This window comes from Abramis brama (genome assembly GCF_963993115.1).
Source record: "Abramis brama genome assembly, chromosome: 1".
NCBI classification, from domain to species: domain Eukaryota; kingdom Metazoa; phylum Chordata; class Actinopteri; order Cypriniformes; family Leuciscidae; genus Abramis; species Abramis brama.
Window position 1 is genome coordinate 40,528,971 of NC_139963.1, and position 13,605 is coordinate 40,542,575.

Sequence of the window (13,605 nt, forward strand, 5' to 3'; positions counted from 1 at the left end):
GGGACTGGGCAACAGTCTGTGACTGTGTAACTCCAGAACAGGATGTGTGAGAGAAAGTGTTCTTCAAGTGCGAGTGCTTGAGGGTAAATATATTTCTTTCACATCTGGCAGTGCCTGTAGCTGCTGCGAGGGTCTGCGGGTTCACCAGCATCCACTCCCCTTCATGGTGCGGGTCTCTGCAGGGCTCAGGACGTGGGAGTTCAGCTCAGAGTACACTTCACTGTTCCTTTCAGCTCCGTAATGGGGGACATCATGTCCAAGTCGGTACACAAAAGAGCATGAGGCTAATCTTCAGCCCAAGGCCACGAGCACGCACACACACAGCTAAAAATACCCCGAACTATGGAGGAAATGCAACCAAAACGGGGTGGGCTGGGGCTGGGGCTGAGCTGAATACCCTGCAGGTCCTCGGACACGACATAGTCAGGTTGCCATACATTTCGCTTCTTTTCCGAGTCTAAAAGTATCTGTATACACACAAAGCACTTGTTTATGTCTGACTAACCGCATTCTTGATGACTCACATAGTGACGAGAGAAACAGTTGAGATCACATGACCACTATATCAACCCTAGAGCTCAGACTCGGAAAGAGGGAGCTGACGATCTGCCAGCGTGACTACTCAGGAAAGAATGCCAAACTGTCTGTTACCAGTAAATGCTCACTCATAAGCTGCTGCAGGGAAACATTTTCAGAGCCTCCCTAAAAATCCAGTTAGAACTCATATAGATGAAGACATGTCACACAAAGCTGAGCTAATTACAGTATCGGTCACAAGTTCGATGTCAGTAAGGTTTTTTTTTTTAAAGAACTGAATACCTTTATTCAGTAAGGATGCATAAAATTGAAAAGTGACCGAAGCCATTTATAATATTAGAAAAGATTTCTATTTGAAAAAAAAAGCTGTTCTTTTAACTTTCCATTTAAAGAATCCTGAAAAAATTAAGTGAAAAAAATTAAAAATCACAAATGAAGCAGCTCAACTGTTTTCAACACTGATAAATAAATAAAAAATTGAGCAGCAAATCAGCATATAATCTTTTTTTTTTTTTTGTGAAAATTTTAAATTGTAATATTTCACAATATTACTGTTTGTTGTATTTGTGATCAAATAAATTCAGACTTGGTGAGCATAAGAGACTTTTCAAAATCATTAAAAAAAAATTATCCCTAAACTGCAGTGCGTTCTGTAGCATGCTGTCCATTTCCACAGACAATGATTTTGACCAGTCCCTCAGTCTGTCAGGATAAATAATGGAAACCAATGAAGCTATGCATTCAAAAAGGTATTAAAATCCACTTCTGGTATCCTTGTTCTGGTAAAAGTCGTACCAGAGTAACTATACATGGACATGACAACAGATTATATGACTACAACCAGTAAGTGATTATTTTAATAATCTAATGTTAACATCTATAAATGTTTACGGCTTCTAGAAATGCTTTCAAAGCAGTATTTTAACATTTTTCCAAGTCAATACAGCACGATATTGCACTTGGATTGCAAATGCATTAATATTAGGGCTGGGCATTGACAAAGTTTACGATTTGATTCACAAGCTTCAATTAGATTTACGATTTGATATGGATTAATTGGGGCCTATCAGGTACAGTATTTAAAATATAAACATTTAAAATGGCGGCTGTCATAAAAACGTTGGATTTATTCATACATTAAATATTGAAGAACAGGTTAAGTAATAATATGAATTATGCAATAATGCATAGCCCATATTTAGCAAAATGCTCCTCTCAAGAGCTCATTTTTCTTGCTGACTTTTCTGAGGTATTAAATGTAACATTGTTTACAAGGTTTTTCTGACATTTCTGAAACAGTGAGCGATGACATGAGACATGACACGGATTCCGAGTAAATTGTACTGTATCTTTCAACATACCTTCTGATGTTCATTCATGTTTATTTCATGTTGTAACTAGTAAAGCAGAAGAGATGATCAGTTCATGTGTGCTCCGTGGTGCCACCTCGCTTGAACTAAAGGAGCTGCACGATCTGTTAAACCACACTAAACAGCGCCAAAATGGTATTTATTGTTTGAATTTCATAATAAACTGTACAGAATTTGAAAGCAGAGACATTTTCCTATCAGAAGTAGCTTATTGCGATATATATGATGGGGGGTGTGCTACAAAGTTTTGTTCATTCATCAACTGAAAACAGCATAGGCTGAAAGATACCGGTTCTTCAAAATGAGAATCGATTAAAAACGAGAAATTGATATTTTTAACCCAGCCCTAATTAATATATATGCCATTTCTGTTTGATTAAAAAAGCAGTATTTGATGCACACAACTGTCAATGGTAGTTTACTAACAATTGCTGACCGTTAATGTGCCTACAGTTGCTAAAATCTCTTTCTTCAAAAAGCATAGGCTGTTTGCACCAGTGTGTTTACAGTACAGAGATTATCACCATGTCAAGCACTGGGTTTCCGCACATTACTGCAATTAAACGTGGTTGACGCTTCCAAAATGATGTCATGCATGTTGATAGAGCTCAACTAGTATTTGCCCAGAACTTTCCTCTTAAAGCCCAAGAGGCCTCTTGAATTCACCTAGTAATTCACCACGTCAAATGGTTTGAGACAGAAGAGATCCCAAACTGAACAAACACATCAGAAACTCACAAGCCAATGTGAGACAAAACACACGCCAACTGTCTTGTACCAGCAACATGCAAATGAGCTGTTGTGACAGCAGTGAAAGTGGAGTGATCACACACACACACACACGGGATGTTTGGAAAACACATCAGAAATACAGGAAGAGATCACACTTAAGTGACAGACTGGAGCTGGAAGCACTACATGACCCCGCCATGAGTTTAGTCCAGCTGGTGTAGCATGAAAACGCACACAGATGGCCAATAACCGCCAAATCTGTGTGGTGCTGTAACCTCATTCAATACGCTTATAAAGTTCAACAGCCAAATAATTCATTCAAACACAATGGGGATTTTTTTTTTCCATAAACAAGTTGCTTCATTAACAACTCAAGAGTTGTTATCCAGCTGTTCATAGCAGATTTTAAATTAACTCTTTAAATTAAAAGAGGTTTAGAATAACAGTCAACAGACTATTCGGTTATTATCAATTGACAACTCTGACTGTGTAAAGTGTTGATGAAAAAACTAGTCAGGCTCTGAATTTTCCCATATTAATAAACAAGGGAAAACTTCCTCGTGTAAAGTCCCCTCAGTAGTGCCAGTTTCAGTCTCGTTACACTCGTGTTTTGTCATCTTGATTACCTAATTTCTCTACTCTATAGTGCTGAAACAATTACGAGTTATATATTGTGACTTTCGACCAATAGCAAGAATATTTTTCTAACATTCTTCACTGAAACAGACAAAAAGAAAACACAGATGTGGGTCTAAGTCTTCTAACGTTTTTGTGTTGTGTTGATGTGATGTATTTCACAAGAAAATTACACGAAAGTAAAAGAAACCATGTTTTTACCAAGCAAAACTGAATTTGCAAATCTGGGCAAAACAATCAGGATCTCTCAAATACAATTCCGCACAATTCCAAACATAGATTAAACTATTATCTAATATTACACAAAGTCGATAAAAGTACTAGCTTAAACTTATTTTGTTGTAGTATTTAACAGATACACCAAAGTCAAGCGACAAACACCACTGTGAGTGGCATGAACAATCAGATTCATTTTCAGGTGACGGCCAAAGAACCGAACTTTCCAAAAACCAAAAAACCCCAGTGTTTCCCCTACCATTATATAAGGGGGGCGCCCCGCCCTCCTAACGGCTCCCCCCGCCCCCCTTGAAGTCAAGTAAATTTGATTTGATTTTCTTTATAGCGCCATATTACAATTTGTTATTTTATTAAAAAAAACTAAATAGCCCTTAAGTAATATGTTATTTATCTTATTTCCACGATGGCATGTCTTTTCTGTCTGTGTTTGCGCGTTTACAATTATCCCAATGAGTGCGCAAGCGCGCACACTCACACACAAACAAACACTTGCGTCAAATACAGATGAGCACTAGCGGACAGAGAGCGCGCGGCGGGAAATATGTCGCTGAACTGAAGATGGCAACACTCGCTCTACTGCGAGTAGCAGCCGGAGTAGCTCTCCTGCTCCAAGTCTACGCCCGTTTCACACATATTTCGTTTGCAGTGCGTGTGCGGTGAGTATTTTTTTCCGTACCCATGTTTACAGAGCTTTCACACTGCACGCGGATGCAGTCCGTCGATGATCGATCCGTTCCAGTTGCGGTGCGTATACAGCAGTGCAGCGATCGTTTCCGCACCGAGTCTACTTTTGCCGTTTATATACGGTCTATGATTTCTGCTGTGCTGCAAACGCTGAATTAAAGTGACAGCGCATGTTTCGTGGTCAAAATGAACACAGATTGACCTGAAAATGTAGTCATTTCACCATAAGTGCGATTAATTAAATAAAATGTAGTAATCTCACCATAAATTTATTTAATTAAATACTACTTTTTTCACTTTAAGACCGGGTAAAGCAAGGAAAACTACAATTTACCTCAACAAGGCGACATAATGACATTCGTGGAGGTGGAAAAACAAGTTCTTTGTGACATGCAAGATTTATTGTATTAAAATTTAAATGCAAAAGATTTTAATATAAATACATGGTTAAATATTTTACCACTTGCTTGAGAGCAACTTAATATATAATTATATAGAAGTAATGCATTGAATAATACATTGTTTAAATTGTGTTTAAACGTGAACGCGCGTTCACAGCAGTGCTGCGTCTGACAGGATTATTCTCTCCAATAAATGCACCATAGAAATAAATAATAAAAAAATGTGTTTGTCATATAAATGTATTAACTAACATTAACGAACAATGAATGAGCAATATATTTGTTAGTATTTATAAATCTTTTTTTAGTTGTTAGTTAAAAATAAAACTATTTAAGCTCTGGTCCATTAATATTAACAAATACTTCTATAAATTTAACAGAAGTATTCCTCCCCCCCCCCCCCCAAACCTGTAAACCTAGGGGAAACACTGAACCCTGTGAATATTTTCAAAAATTTTGGTAAATTACATTGACATTGATTATAATACAAAGTGAAACTAAAAAACTAAACTAAATCTGAAATCATAATGGTTGACTTTCTAATGATATTGAAATAAACATTCATTATTACAATAATGGATTAAAAAACTTAATTTGTCTCACATTATGTACACGCACACAACAAAAACTCATCCTAGACTGCTTAAATCTAGTTTATACGGACTAGGTGAGGAACACAACAGACATCTGTGACGGAACAATGAACTGTGGCATAAACTGAAACTTTGACGCAATGCTAGTTCACGTAATTGCTGCATCCTTAATTACATTCATTACAAAGTGCTCTAACCAGGTCGGACACAACAAGATTCCTGAACACTAAACACAGAAACGCAGTGCAATGTTACAATCACAGCCAATCTGAACAGTGAGTGCAGAAGTTCACGGTTTACTCGCTCGTAATGCACTGCATAGTGTAAAACGCATACCTTGAGTTCTGATGCTTCACCTGACAACATCCTTTTTATGGTACTTATTGTGGAGCTTGAGGGATGTGTCAACATACGGCATACATAAGGAGCATCAGGAATACAAAGCAAGTGACTGTCAAACTGTACGGACACAGCTGATGGAAAATACTAGTATATGTGCATTTCAGTTTTAACATGTACTGAGGAATTTAAAAAAACAAAAATCTAAAAATGAAAACAGTGAATGTTACACATCACGGGTCCAAATTTATGTCACTGGTTGTCAAGCTGATTGAGGACTTCAGCTTTAATTGAGAAGCATTGTGTAAAAAGCAAGTTACAATAGGCCTAGACTATACACCAGTTGTATGATAGAAACAGACGTGTTTGATTCAGACAGGATTAAACATCACAATGATCATTAATGAAACACAGATTTACTGATAACCCAAGAAAACTTGCCATCATAATAGACAGTGACCATGAGTCATATTCTGAGAACTAAAACCAGGAACAAATCTTGGTCGTAAACTGCAATGAACAATACAGTATCTGGGAAAATGTTGGTCAAAATCGGAGTAGTAGTAAATAGTCAAGCTCTTCTGACCACTTAAGAGTCATCTGGAGTAGCATTTGTAGACAATTAAAAGTTAAAAAGTTAGACAATTCCTGTAAACTAGTATATCAAAACCCCCTGCAGGTAGAGTCCAGACCTCTGAATAAAAGGTAGTGCCACTGACCACACTGACTGGGATGGACACTGTCACCTTGTCGGTAGGGTCACTAAAATGTGGCAGGTCACTTAAAATGTTGTGGTTACATGAAATAAGGCTGGCAGAAAATCTTTATTTAAAAGCTTTATTTTTGGTCCACACCTCATATGTGGTGGATAACCAATGCAATGCATTTAAATCCATTTTAGAATTTCAATAGAGTGAAATATGGACTTAATTTCAATGTTTTTTTATTTCGCATTTTGACAGTTGGGCAAATCCATTAAATTGTCAATCTTACCATGAAAAAAAACTATAATAATAATCAAGCTATAAGAAAAGCTTGTAACTGAACAGCCTCACGAGACACAAGGAGGATGAAGACTATAATGTAACGGCATTAGCATTGTGATTAGACCTGTCTGAATACAATGTTGAAGAGGGAAATGCAAGTCTTACAAATGCCTTTTGAATCACTTAACAGCTAAACAAATTTCATTACAGATGCACAATTTATCAAGTTAAAATGTCAAAATGTTTAATGTTTGCTGTCAGGGGTTCCCAAATTTTTCCATTCCAGAACCCACCTAGATCTCGAAACCCACCAACATATTTGAGGGTAGACTTAAAAGTTTGACAGAAATGGAGTATTTAAAGGTCCCATGACATGCTACTTTTTGTAGGCTTTAATATAGTCCTTAGTACTGTATCTGAAATCTCTTTCCAAAAATTCAGCCTCGGTGCAGAATTATAGCCACTACAAGCCAGTCCCAGAATGAGCTTCCTTCAGACGGGCCATTTCGGTGTCTGTAGCTTTAAATACTAATGAGGAGGAGAAAGGCGGCGCAAGGTGGAGGGTGGGTGTGGCCTTGACCATCTTGCGCAACGGTACCATGCATGTTTGTTTATGTTGGATATATTGCAATGGCACGAAGACACGCAGTCGTTCAAGCATTTCAGTTTGACCCAGCATCTGATCCAGATGGAGAAGCAACGGATGAAGAAGTTGCAACACAGCGGCTCCAGCAGGACGTTTCCGAATGGTTAGTTTAAAATATTATGTCTGGATACGGTACTTTATTCGGATGGTTTACAGTTATTATGTAGCTAACGCTAACCTACTGTTGCCTTTACATGAGAGATCTGTAACGTCTGTAATTTATCTTATTACAATTACATCAAGCTCTGCGATCTTGAAATGCGGATATCGCGCGCGCCATTTAACCAACAGGAGAACGGTTATCCAAATAACAAAGAAATGTACAACACTCGCGTTACAGTGTGTGTAACTTGATGCTGTCTACCTTCACATTAGCGCAAGTAACTGCATGGCTAATGTGACAGCCACATTCTACGTGTAAGAAGCTAGGTAACCATAAACAGTAAAGCAACACACTTATATATCATTTGTTGACTGACTTGTCCGACGTTCAGCAAGCCCAGCTCTGTATTGACCATTCGATGTTCATTTGTACATCCAATTATTGAGCAATTATTATGCTTCGCTCGCTCAAAAGCCATGATATCTCTCGTGGACAAACTAACCCTTACTGTAAAATCGCGCGCGCGCGTTCTACTTCCTAGCTCATTTTCTCATAGGCGGAAAATATTCTCTGGGCGGGCAAAGCAGAGAAAGGGGAGGTAACATTTCTCCTTATAACGTCATAAGGAGGAGATTCAAGATCAGCGCAGTTGAGCTTCCATTTTCTCAAAGGCAGAGAAAAATAGCAAAAGCTCGATTTACACCGATTAAAAAATTTCTAGAAACTTGGGGACCATATACAGGCTAGGGGAACTCATATTAATGTTAAAAAACCTCAGAAAGTGGAAATTTCATGTCATGGGACCTTTAATAAAAAAAAAATATTTTTTTCTGTAACTGTAAAATTTCAATACTAATATTTAAGGTGTAATTTCTTTATTTGCAGACGTTAAAAAGTAAATTAAATATGTCCATTCAAACTTGAAACATGCTCGCTCCGGTCTGGACATGAACTGTAATCCACACTGCGAATGTTGTTAAACTCATTGCACTGTTTAGCACAGAAAACACTCTCATGCTCGTTCCATGTGTGTACATGTGTTGGTAGGTAGCCAAATGCATGCGATGCAACGCAAACAACGTACTCTTATGCCCAGTTCAGGCTACACGATTTTAGCATGTCATGAGGATTTGTAAACGACAATGGCCATCGGGATGCAAGAAACGATTGTTTTATCTTATAGAGAGTCATATTGGACGACAACTGACAATCACGACAGAAAGAATAGCATGTTTAATTTTTTTCAGTCTTCCACAACGGGTTCTGTCACATCTGTGACATTGACCAATGGGAGCCCAAAAGCTCTTCCATTCACAGCTTTCAAACATGCCAAAACGAAGACAATTAGTATTGGTGCACTGAAGATTCGTGGAGCTATGGCAGTACTCTTGCCTTTATGATGTTTTCTCGAGGGACAACCACGACAGAGTGAAAAAAGATAAATGCTGGCAAAAGATAGCGGAGGCGCTTCAGCAACCCGTTGAGTACATTTACTTTTGCTACTGGCTAAAAATAAACAATATTTTACCTCGAGTTCTCTTTGGAGGATTCCATGTGGTCCTCTTCGTGCAATCTAGGAACGTGTCCCACTGTCAGGTTCTTTCTTTTGGGGGCTTTTCTGACGACAAGGCATGCAGTGCAAAACATGCCGCTTCAGTAGCCATTGTTTGTTTACACTCACAACAGCTGTCAGTCGATAGTTCCACCTTCTCAATGATATCACACGTTGTTAAAGACAGCAAGCGATAATTGGCCGGAAAGCAACGTGTAGTCTGACTTGGGGAACAGCACGTATCACTTTCACGGCTTAATGCAGTTTTAAAGTGCCCCTATTGTGCCATTTTAAAGGTTAATAATTTTGTTTTTGACGTCTCCTACAACAGGTTTACATGCATCAAAGGTATAAAAAATATATATTTTTCTCATAATAGACATTGCACATAACTTTTTTTTAAGATTCTTAAACGACTCATCCTAAGATCCAGTCTCTCTAAATCCCTCCTTTCAGTGATCCTGCTCTGCTCTGATTGGTCAGATGGCCCAGTCGGTTGTGAATGGTCTACTGCTTACAGCGCGTCGAAGCGAAACGCCCATTGCCATAACTGAACTTCAGCTTCAGTCCTCAGCAATTGTACACACTTGTAAAGAGTAACGATGGTGTCGATTTTACCATATCAAATTGAGCACAAGTCCGAAATATTTCAAGACCTAGTTGTTCAGCCCGAACCTCCATCGCAAGGACAACTTGAGCAGGACGTTTCTCAGTAATACACTAGAGGTTTATTAATAGATGTTGCAACTGTAATTCCTCACCATCAGCATTAACAAGAGCATGTCCACCGATGTGAACATTTATAATTTATTGCAGTGAACATGCAGGAACTGTATCGATAACAGTGCAAACGTTAGCCCAGCACTAACGTGAATCACTGATGTAACAAAGTTTGTAAAACAAATCTTGCTCCATACTTTATCTTGACTCAAAGTAGTAAGAACGACAGACAAACTGCATTAATTGACAGTTTTAGGTAATAGTGGCCCACAGCTGATTAGCAGAACTATTTCAGTAAGACGGTAATAACGGGAGTTAGCCGGAGACCTACACAATATAAAACACAAAACTATGCATTTTGAACACCCGGTAAAAAAATATATACATCACTAATTAATCATACTTACAGGTTGTGACTCAGGATCAAGTTGGTCCAAATAAAGTGGTTACTGTCCCATCTTTAATGGATAAGCATTTTGCAAATCCCGAGTTGACCTCACCAAGATTTGAGAAGCAATCGTCAGTAAAATTAACACAAAAAAAGGTTTATACTGCTGTCTCGCTGTGGTAATTTTAACCACTGACTCTTCACATCCTCATTCTTTTGGAGGTGTATACAAAGAGAATTTGCAGTAACCTAGCTGGTTTGGACGTTAAGTTTGGGTTTTTGGGGAGGAACGAAAGAGCCCCGAGGTGAAGGAAAGAAATGTACTAAAATCATTCACTAATAATAGTGTGAATTATTTATACTTAAACGCACAGGAGAACTTCACGAAAAATGTTCACCTATTACACAACACGCGTGTACGCACATGAATTTGTTCTTAACCTCGTTTTGATGTTAATGACTTTGGAGTATTCTAAATTAGCGACAGCATGCAGGATAGCATGTCCATAAAACAAGCCTAAACCATCTTAAGGGTTTCCACACAACCTTTATCCAGCTGTGTATAAGTGAAACCTCACAGCTTGAGCTATAATTGCATATTTTCTTACTCTTTATGAGGAAATACATTGAAGAGAAAATTTTCATGCAGAAAATGTCAACTTGAGACGTTTATAAGGCCACCGAGAGTGATTTCTGCATTTTTGTGGTTTCAGTTGTTCTTAAATTGTCTGATAGTGTCAAAATTATTATAAATAAACAAAATATTATATAATATTAAACAAAATAATTAGCTTTTATTGAACTTTATTCCATTAGCCTTGACATCCTTGACCCCTTAATTGCTATTCTAAATGAGAAGCGTCAAGAGTCTAACTATCATCGCATAGGTTTAACTTGTTTATGCAAACTTTGTGTTCAATGGCTTTTGAAACCACCATTCAGAATAGTAAATGGTATAGCTATCTACTACCAATCTCATTATCAAAAGCCTGAATTTGTTCACATGAAACTTTTGTGAAAATGTTTCCAGCGCAGGCTTGGTTAAAATCCACAACAAGTCCGATGACAAGACGGCTTCATATGCTTTCAAATCGCACTCGCTGCACTTTCACCGTCATACACACGGCCTGTGCAGCGTCGCTTCAAGTCAAACACGCCGAAATAACTGCAGCAGTGTCTGTCCTGGGCCGTTAAACTTCCTGCCCCAAACACCCTGTGGAATAAAAGTTGACCTCTGAACTGGACACAGATCATTACATACCACTACGGAATGTGTGTGAGGGAGGAAGTAGCTCTGGTTACTGTGAACCTGAACGCACTCACCAGGAAATCTGGTTCTACAGGCAGGCCAAGCCCAAGCGTGACACATCAAAGGGAGGGTGTAAAAACCGACGGCAAACAAAATGAATGCATCCCTAACGAAAGTAAACAATTAATCATTAATGCTTACTGGGAGTTTCTCAAGACAGAATGCTCCAGGCTCCCAGTGGAGTTCTAGGTACAGGACAGGGGCAGCAGGTTTGTTTGCTTGAAAGCATTTGCATAAATAATAAATGAAACTGTACAGAGTCAGTTGCTCAGGCCAATAGTCCCACCTCCCTCATCCATCTCCCCTCTCTTCTTTCACACTTTTGTCTCGCCAGCACTCCTGGGAGCTGTTCTTCCCTACATCTCAGGCTTCAAAGCAACCTCAACTGCCAGGAGAAAGTACAGCAACCGTCTAACTTCTTGTGTTTGTGTGTTACAAACTGCTCTCGACATGGAGGGAACTAATCTGTGCAAACATCAGCATGGGCACCTCTGAAAAACAAAACAGAGGTGTTTTTTTCCTTACTTGAACATTTGCCGTGCCATGTCGTGTTTGTTCTAGCGCTTTGATCAGTGACCTAAAACGACTCCGAACAGGGTCTAACAAATGTCTATTGGAGAACGGAGCCAGGAGCGAACTGGCAGCGCAGCGCACGCTAGGCATGTGCGCAATGTGACTGGAGAACTTTTTTCCCAATGCAACTGTTCCACATGCCTCTCACGACTCAAACTTCAGGGTGGGAATGTCCAGCTCGCATGTGACACCTTCACAAGCCTCAAGGCCGTTTGTTATGCTAAGAGGTTTAGTAGAAGAATATTCTGAATATTCAGTAGGTACACAGTTTCATGGGAGTGTTTAGTCGCTTTCATTTACTGCAAAACCGAGCTAGAACATCCATTTAAAAAAGATATAAAGCCAGTTGAGTTGCTTTACTAAGGACACCTGAGGAATTTTGTCTGGTTAAACAAGCGAAGGATGTTAGGATGTTACTTAATCGGTCCATTCTAAGACCAGCACAGAAATAGATTAAAAAAACAAGGACAAACTTCCTAAGAAAAAAAAGTGGCCCTATATTAAATGCAGACCTTGTGAAGCATTTGAAGGTTGCCAACTGAAAACAGATATTTTCAGCGTTAGGAAACATCTACAAACTTTTTTCTCCCAGATGTGTTTCAGTGTCTAAAAAAAGATATGAAATATCTGCAGTGAACCAAATAATGTCATAATCGTTAAAATATGCTTATTTGCAGTGAGTCTAAGATGAATACTGACTAAAGTTGCTAAATCATAGCCGGGTGAACCCTCTCCTTCTGCCACAACAAATACACCACCCCCTTCTTCCTCTGAAAAACCCACCCCCACCCCCTGCTTACTCACACACCCCCTCCGTCCCTCCGGGAGGCTGCCTGTTCGGGGCTTTTAGCTTTCTTACCAACAATGCCACCCTTTAAAACACTATTTTGAGGCCATTCTGGGGAAAACTCACAGTGAAGGACAATATTAAAAAAATATTACTGACCCGTCAAAGTGACGACTATAAAATAATGCAAAAACGAGTAATACAAACCAAAAGACTACAACGAAAACTTAAAGTCTATGAATATTAACTTCATCAGGAGTAAACTACAAGCTAGAAAGCAACAGAAAGAGATACTGCACAAGCAAACACCACTGGTGATTAGTTGTGTAATGTTCAGAAAAGCAAATACACAAAAAGCTGATCAGTTTTACCTTTTAACAGGGACAGAGCAATGTGCAATTTTTTCCAAAAGGGCATCCAGCGTCTGAAAATCCAGCAAATCATTGGACTTGGAATGCATTTTGTAATCCATTTATATGGAATCAAAAGCAAAACAGAAAGGGAACTAAAGGCAAGAAAAGTTCGTCACTCGATCCCAAAACACAGTAACCTCTCGCTCTCAAATCTCCAGTTCTGACGTATGTGTCCCAAAATCCACTGCGCCAAATACATGTTAATCCATAGTTAGTCCACCATAGTCCTGAGAGAAAGGTTTCGCGGTTCCTGAGAAGCCTCTGATCGCGGGCGGGCAAGTGTGTGTGATAGAGAGGCGCAGAGGCCTGAGGCCGGCTGGATCTGTTAGCTCTGTGCGCCGGTCGGCTCTCGACACCCTCCCCCCGTCAGCAGCACAACGGCCCAGTTGCCACAGGCACTTCGCCCCATTGTGTGTCCACCCGAGGCCTCTCACACAAACCACCTCCAGCGGGGCGCCAGAAAGCGGGGGAGAGCGAGAGCGAGCGAAGTAAAACCCAGAATGCGCACTTTCTTTCTCTCACTCGTTCGCCGAGAACAGCGTGCTCTTACTCAACAGTGAAAATGGCTCTGGCGCTTCCTCATTGAGAAGAGGCTCTAC

The 13,605-nt window shown here is 39.4% G+C and overlaps 1 protein-coding gene across 2 annotated transcripts in view; it reads right to left on the bottom strand.

The window, feature by feature from the left end:
* Window positions 1-13,605, bottom strand: part of brd4 (bromodomain containing 4) — a 49,572-nt gene that overhangs the window by 15,613 nt on the left and 20,354 nt on the right. Inside the window, exon 1 of one of the 2 annotated variants that reach the window (XM_084088634.1) lies at window positions 12,965-13,592. The exons of the other annotated variant lie outside the window; for it this stretch is intronic. Coding sequence (XP_083944760.1) covers window positions 12,965-13,065 — 101 coding nt within the window. The 5' untranslated portion in view covers window positions 13,066-13,592. Of the gene's footprint in view, window positions 1-12,964; window positions 13,593-13,605 lie in introns of those variants that run through there. 2 annotated transcript variants of the gene reach the window in all.